The sequence below is a fragment of the Propithecus coquereli genome, unplaced genomic scaffold (assembly GCF_000956105.1).
Source record: "Propithecus coquereli isolate 6110/MARCELLA unplaced genomic scaffold, Pcoq_1.0 Scaffold53, whole genome shotgun sequence".
Classification (NCBI taxonomy): domain Eukaryota; kingdom Metazoa; phylum Chordata; class Mammalia; order Primates; family Indriidae; genus Propithecus; species Propithecus coquereli.
Window position 1 is genome coordinate 1,557,064 of NW_012151174.1, and position 7,912 is coordinate 1,564,975.

The 7,912-nt window shown below is 52.5% G+C and overlaps 1 protein-coding gene across 1 annotated transcript in view; it reads left to right on the forward strand.

The window, feature by feature from the left end:
• Positions 1-1,989, forward strand: part of GMFG (glia maturation factor, gamma) — a 10,078-nt gene extending 8,089 nt beyond the window's left edge. The window contains exons 2-4 of the mRNA XM_012656976.1: positions 1,030-1,112; positions 1,583-1,656; positions 1,804-1,989. Of these exons, the coding sequence (XP_012512430.1) occupies positions 1,030-1,112; positions 1,583-1,656; positions 1,804-1,875 (229 nt within the window). The 3' untranslated portion in view covers positions 1,876-1,989. The remainder of the gene's footprint in view (positions 1-1,029; positions 1,113-1,582; positions 1,657-1,803) is intronic.
• Positions 1,990-7,912: the final 5,923 nt, after the last annotated feature.

Genomic DNA, 7,912 nt, shown 5'->3' on the forward strand with positions numbered 1-7,912 from the left:
GGGGGTCTCACTCTTGCTCAGGCTGGTCTCAAACTCCTGACCTTGAGCAATCCTCCTGCCTCGGCCTCCCAGAGTGTTAGGATTACAGGCGTGAGCCACTGGGCCTGGCCAGGGTCTCTAGGATTTTGAATCTCGATCTCAGGCTCTAGAACTCAGCTGGGATCAGCTTCACCGGGGTATGACGGTTATACAGGGCCCCACATGGGGTTAATGCTGATATTCTTTATTTAATAGTTTTATCCTTGAGTTTGCATTTTGTATGAAATCCAATGGGACAATGGGAGCTTGGAGCTAGGCTCAAACGTGGTCCCACCTCCTGCTGCCTCCCAGGAGACCCATCAGCCAGCCACTCTCTGACCCTGCCTAGTGACTGCTGCTGTCCTCAGGTCCCCTGCTGATGTGGGGAGGGTCAGGACCTAGTACGAACCCTCTGCGTGACAAGTTACAGGGTGCTCCTGTGAGCGTCTGTACTCCCGCTGCAAGTATCCCCATGCCCAAGAGAGCGAGACTTTAAATAGCAAGTTTAAAAAGACCATGCAGTCTAGAGAGATTGCGGAAGAAAGGAAAAAGGGCTTTCCTGCTTTTTTGAACAAGGGGCCCTACATTTTCATTTTGCACTGGGCTTGGCAAATTATGTAGCCATCTCTGGTCACAGCAGGGTTCTAGTTCGCTGGACAGTATTGCGTAGTGGGTGAGCACTTACGCTCTGGTGCTGAATTTTCTGGGTTCAAATTTCTCCCTTATCCATAGAACCTTGGGCAAGCAACTCTGGGCCTCAGTTTTCCCATCTGTACTATGGGAATATTAATAGCACCTATTTGATAGGGTTATAGTGAGTCAAATAAGCACTCACTGTTATTATTATTTTAAATCGTTTATTGTGTTTGAGGCTGGCACCCCAGGCCCCAAGGCATTGACCTTAGGTTCTCAGACTCAGTCAAGCTTTCAAGATTGTGGACTCAGGTGGTGGCTGTTGGGCCCGGGCTCCAGGCCGAAGTCCTGAGTTTGAATTCCCTTTTACTGGTGTAGGTTCGTGGTTTACAGCTACAAATACGTGCACGAGGATGGCCGAGTGTCCTACCCTTTGTGTTTCATCTTCTCCAGCCCTGTGGGTGAGACACAGCTGTACTGTCTGAGGACGGGGACTTCGATTCCGGTGGGGGGTGTGAGTGTGTGCACGTGAGTGCGTGTGCGTGACTGCAGACGTGTACAGGCACCTGAATTAGAGTGTGAGCGTGTGACGGTGTGTGTGTGATGTGTGTGTGCGGCATGTGAGGACAGTGACATGGAGATGGAGGCTCAGACTCACCAAGAGTCCACCCGCCCTCCTCAGTCCTGGGGCGTAAGCCAACCCACCTTTTCCTTTTACCTGGAAATTCCCGTCTGGCCTCTAAATCATCTCCAGAGACCCTCAGAATAACTCGAAGCCCCCAAACAAACCTAGGAACTCTGAGTACAGCAGAGGGGCCACCTTTAGAACAGCTGCAAGGACTCTTAGAAAACTGCAGGGCCTGCGGGACATTGCTGGAGCACGTGCCTGGGTCCCCCCCACATGTGAAACCTTCTCCCGTTTTCCACGCAGGCTGCAAGCCCGAGCAACAGATGATGTACGCCGGAAGCAAAAACAGGCTGGTGCAGACGGCAGAGCTCACGAAGGTCTAGGCTGGGGCAGGCTCCCGAGTATGACAGGGAGGGAATGGGGTCTGGGGGCCTGGAGTCCTGGGTCTGAAGGAGAAGGGGGCCGGAGTCTTCACCGTCTCAGTTCTTGAGTGGATCATAACGCTGAGACCTCTTTCTGCCCAGGTATTTGAAATCCGCACCACTGATGACCTCACCGAGGCCTGGCTCCAAGAAAAGTTGTCTTTCTTTCGTTGACCTCCGGGATGGGTACTTGAATTCCTGATGTCTGAGTTCCCAAGGGGACTGGGGATCCGGACCCCCAGGACCTGAACATCCAAGACCATAAAGAAATTAAAAATGCAAGAACTCAGAGATCCTCAGTTCTGGCTGGCTCCGTTCCTGCCCCACCTTGGGGGCTCTAGCCGACAGTCCCTGCAGTGCCAGCCCTGGGCCGGCAGGGGGCGGGCAGACCTAGTGAAATGCAAGCTCGGTCCCCAGAGGAAAGGAGGGTACCTGTTTCTCTGAAAAAAAAAGGGAGGGACCTGTAGGATTTTCTGGGGTCGGGGGGAGATGTCGCAGGAGATGGGGGTAGCCTGGGTCTGGGTCTCCTGGAGGAATTGGGGGAATAGCTGAATCCATGGAGGGAGGTCACTCCCAAGGGGACGGAGGACACTGAGAGTGCAAGAGACAGAGTTCCTGTTTCCCTCCTCTCCTCCCTCCTCAGCGGGGGGCTAGCAGGCATCAGCTGGCTCTGAAGTCGATTTTTCTTAGCTAAGCCCCTGGGTAGGAAGAATTTAGGGCCAAAAGGATCAAACATAATTGCTTCAGGGCTTGGGTGTTGCTGAGGATGGATGGCTTGCGTGGCTGGGTCTGTCTTAGGGCCCAGGGCTGAGAAGATGAAGAAGATTCAGAACCCTCAGTGGACCCCCAACGGCTTTGAACTTGAGGAGACAGGGAAGGGACAGCTGTCCCCATTCTAGAGATTCTTCTTTCCTTGCTTCTGGCATCTCTGGGCATTGAACTCTCTCAGTCTTTTTCTGTCTCTGTCTTTGAGGGACATATATTGAGCACCCACAGTGTACCAGGCTGGGAGAATTCCGAGATGGGCAGGTCTTCATTGAAATGAAACTCACTCTTTCTGTCTCTCTCTGCTTCTCCTCCATGTCTCTGATTATTCTTCTCTGTCCCTGGATTCAGGAATCTGGGAACTCCCTCCCCCACACCCCTTTCCAGGTTCCTTGTAGAGAGGTGGCTGTTGCCATGGTAACAATGACACAGTGACCTTGGGCCTGGGCTGCCCCTCCCCCAACCCTGGCGTTCCTGGAGGGAGGGTCCAAAAGCTCAGATCCAACCTCCACCCGCAGCCATAACACACCATCATCCCCTCACCACCCCACTCCGCCCCATCTCTTGCTCCCTTGTCTCCAATTAGGACAAGCTGCAAGAGGGATTCAGGATAGAATCACTCTACACTGGGCCATAGAGAAATTCCCCAGGCCCTCAATTTTCTGAGGGGTTGGGTTGAGCTCCTCTCCTCTCTGCTAGTGCCCTTCTCCCTGTCTCCTTCTCTCTATCTCTCCCTCTGGTCGCAGGCCCAGTCCCTGATGGCAGGAGTTGGAAGAGGAGGAGGGCTAGGTCTAGGAGAGGTCACTCAATTCAGAGGACAAGGAACTCCTGGCCTGCAGAGGTCAGGAGGCGAAGGGACTCCTCCAAGGTCATGCACTTACACGATCAAATGTTAATAACAGCTAACCCTTCTACTGAGGGATTCCTATGTGTCAGGTACTTCTATAAGCATTTTATAGGTATTAACTCATTTAATCCTTATGTTACCCCATGAAGTAGGTACCCACTATTATCCCCAATTGAAAGATGAAGAAACGGAGGCACAGAAGCCAGAAATGGTTGCTTGAAGCCACAGGGATAGTGGTCTGCACAGTTAGAACTCTAGCCCCACGCTATCTTGTGGTCGATGGTCACACCCTCACTTAGGCAAGAGATTTAGGGAACCATCTCCTCCTCCCCCAGCTCCTTCTCCTCCCCAGGGCACCCACCTCTTCGTGTGGAACTTCTGTTTGCATCCAGGCTCATGTTTGCAAACACTCCAATCAGAAAGAGGCATGTACAAGGATTTGCCCAATCAGGAGCTAAGAATTTGGAAAGCAGGGGCCAATCAGAGAAGTGACTCAGAGAGGCAGTCCAATGCCAAGTGAATGTGGCTGGGGATTGTGGAAGGACCGATTAGAGAGCCAGAATAGAGTACACTATCCAATGAAGAGTTACCAAAATGGGGAGTATCTTGGGTTTGGGGTGACTCCCTCGAGAAGCGGTACAAACTGGGGATCCCCTCCTCTAGTTCCACCAACTTATCCTGCTCCCTAACTTTTGAATCTACACCCTAGACTTTCCTTGGGGGACTTCTTCCTAACCTTGAATGTGAGCCCACCTCAGGTTGGAGAGGTGGAGATTGGACTCTGGGACGGAGCTGAGAGTGGAGGACCCAGTCTAGGCATTAGGAAACGAGCCTAGGCTGAAAGCTGGTATGCTTTAGGGGCGGAGGCTAAACTGGAGGGGTGGGGCTTGGGTGAAGGGTGGAGCTTAGGCTTGTAGGCGGGGCCTAGGCTGAGGAAGTCTGAATATTATATATTTTGGGGTGGTCTCAAAGATAGAGCTGAGTGGGCGTGGCTTAGGTCAGATAGGGCTGGAGTTTTGGGGGGCGGGGCCTAAGAGACAGTGGGTGTGGCCTAGGTTTGGGCATGGGTCCTAAATTGTTCAAGAATGGGATTGGTCGTGGGTCTGTATTAGAAGGTTTGCGGCAGGAGTTGGGGCCCCAGGGACACAATTAACACTACTTCAACCTGCTGCCCTCTCTTTGAGGCCAACTCACACTCACTCCCTGACCTTATGGCTGCGGTCCCCAACCCCAGGCCTGTTAGAAACCAGGCTGTACAGCAGGAGGTGAGAGCAAAGCTTCATCTGTACTTACAGCCGCTCCCCATGGCTCGCATCACCGCATAAGCCCCGCCTCCTGTCAGATCTATGGTGGCATTAGATTCTCATAGGAGCACATGCGAGGGATCTAGGTTGTGCGCTCCTTACGAGAATCTAGTGCCTGATGATCTGAGGTGGAGCTGAGGCGGTGATGCTAGCACTGGGGAGGGGCTGCAAATACAGATTATCATTAGCAGAGAGGTTTGACTGCACAATAAATGTAATGCGCTTGAATCATCCCGAAACCTTCCCTCCCCACTCACCCCTGTCCGTGGAAAAATTGTCTTCCACGAAAACTGATCCCTGGTGCCAAAAAGGTTGGCAGCAGCCTTATGGGACATTCTCCAGACACTGGGGTATACCTTTTTCTTCTAGTGGCCCTGGGCTGGGAGGTCGTGTTTATTACTTACTGTGGTCCCTGAAATGAGTCTGGAGCAGGCCTAGCTCCCCACCCCTTTCCCAAGACGCATCCAAGAACACGTGTTTACCGAGTTACTGGGTGTCAATCACCGTTCCGGGCACTGGAGAAAATTGGTGTCCCTGTGACTCTCCCCCTTGGGAAGCTTACATTTCAATAACTAGACAGTAAATAAATAACTTAGTAAACAATAAATAAGTAAACAAGTAAACAAATAAGATCCTTTCAGAGAGTGGTAAGTGCTATGAGAGCAAGAAATGAGGTGATGTGCTAAATGGCGTGACCTGGTGGGGAAATTGCTTGCCTCTTTAGTCTCTAGAAGAGTCCCGCTTCCCCTCCACCCAACATTTACTACAAAAAATTTCAAACTTGCAGCAAAGATGAAATACTTTTATAGTGAACACCCATATACCCACGACGTAGATGCTACCACTGACATTTCACTGTACTTCGTTTATCACACCTCCATCCATCTATCCATCCACCAATCCATCTTATTTTTGTATATTTCAAAGTAACATAAGAACACTTGGAGAGGGCCCCAGTAGGGGTGATGTGTGTAAATTAGGGATGGAAAAGGAAGGTCTCTCTCTTGTTTTTTCTTTTGAGACAGAATCTTGCTCTGTTGGCCAGGCTAGAGTGCCGTGGTGTCAGCCTAGCTCACAGCAACCTCAACCTCCTGGGCTCAAGCGATCCTCCTGCCTCAGCCTCCCAAGTAGCTGGGACTACAGGCGTGTGCCACCATGCCTGGCTAATTTTTTCTATTTTTAGTAGAGAAGGGGGTGGGTCTCACTCTTGCTCAGGCTGGTCTTGAACTCCTGAAGCTCAAGTGATCCTCCAGCCGTGGCCTCCCAGAGTGCTAGGATTACAGGTGTGAGCCACTGCACCCAGCCAGAAAGATCTCTCTTAACTCACCCGAGTTAAGACCGGAATGAAAAGAAGGAACCAGCCGTGGAAAGGGGAGAAGAATGCAGAGGCCCAGGGGCTGCAAGGACTGGTGTATTGGAGGAAAGGAAAAGTCGTCGCTGAAGCTGGAAGACAGGGTGGTTGGGAATGAGGTCAGCAGGGGCCGGATATCACAGGGCCAGAGAGGCTCTACGAATGAGGCTGTCTCTCTGTCTGGGCCTCATGCGCTCTGTTTCTCCATCTCTGTGTATCACTGTCTCTCTTATTATTATCTTTTTTCTCACCCTCCCATTTCCACTGCTGTCCAGCCTGGGCCTGTCCTCACCGTCTTTCCCCTTCACCTCCATGCTTTTCTGCCATGTACTATCTGTGTGACGTTGGGCAAGTGACTGAACCTCTCTCTGCCTCAGTTTTCTTCATCCGTAAAATGGGAATAGTAACAGGACTTCCTGATCTGGCTGCTGTGAAGATTGAATGAAGTATTATTTATATGTGAAGCCCTTAGAATCCTTCCTGGCACACAGGAGGGCTGGATATGTGTTCACTTTTGTTGTTGTTATTCTTCCTACTGCTGTGCTCCAGTAGGGAGCACTAGAAACCATGGGAGGTGGGGATGCTGCCTGGGTGGTGGTGGGGAAGGGTGGAGTCTGGAGACTTGAGGGCTTGTGAGTGTCCCCAGGGGCATCTAATGATTGTGAGTGGGGTCAAGGTTCGCTAGAGGGAGGATCTGCAGAAGTGACTTAATCTAGGGGGTAGGGCAGGCTTCATGTGAAGAATTTAGAGAAGGGGTTTGGGGGAAGACCTCGATACAGTGGGATCCAAAATGGGATTTGAGACTCCAGGGATCTGGGGGACTGCATGCAACAAGGCGGATTTTTAGGGGAGGACTTGCTGGGTTTGGGGGCCCTGTGGGTATCTCAGAAAGAGATGCGGAGTGGCCTGAGAAACTCAGTGGGGTTTGAGGGAACGGCTGGAGGGGGTCAGCTATGGGGTAGGGGTTGGGCAAAGGGCTCTGAACAAGGAAGGAGTAAGGCATTCTGGGCTCCATGGAAGTCACAGGTAGGGGACAAAGGTCTGCAGGGTCCAAGGGAGATAATGGGAACAGGAAGAAGTCAGGGTCCTCAAGGGGGCAAGACTGGTGGGGGGATGGGAAAGAATCTGGGAGAAATTTGGGAACCAAGTGATACCCTGGAAGGGTGGGAGGGAGAGAAAGGTCTAAGGTCCCCAAGGGGATTGGAGGATGGTCTGGGGTCTAATGGGTGTAGCGGGGAAAGTTTAAGGGGGATAAGAAACATTTTTGGGCCCCCCTAGAAGTTATACGTGGTTTGGAGTCCATATTGGGGGCCAAGGAATGGTTTAGGGTCCTTGAGGGTAGAAGGACAGGGGGGTCCCCAAGAAGGAGTGGCATATGGTTTGTGGCTCTAGATGGCTACAGAACATGGTTTGGGTCCACAAAGGGAGTAAGGCATGATCTGGGATCTCCTTGGCTGCTGCCACATGGTCTGAGGCCGTCCTGGATGTTGGAGTATGGTCTGGGGTCCCTGAGGGAGGGGGTGTGGTCTGAGGTCCATCGGAATGTTGGGGTATAATTTAGGGTCCCCGGTGGGGCGGTCTGGATCCCTTCGGATGCTGGGATATGGTCTGGGGTCCCTCTGGATTTTAGGACATGGTCGGGGGTCCCTCCCAGGGTGTGGGGCATAGTCTGGGGTCGCTCTGGATTTTAGGACATGGTCGGGGGTCCCTCCCAGGGTGTGGGGCATAGTCTGAGGTCGCCAAAGAGAGTAGGACATGGTTTGTGGTCCTGGGCGGCTTTAGAACATCGTCTGGGTCCTCCAAGGAGGCGAGGCCTGGTCTGAGCTCCCCCTGGGTATTCGGACGTGATCCGAGGTCTCTGTACAGGGATCCGGGGTCTCTGCGCCCGCTGGGGCGTGGTCTGAGGGTCTCTGGGGAGGCGGCGGGGCTGGGGGTGGGGCTGGG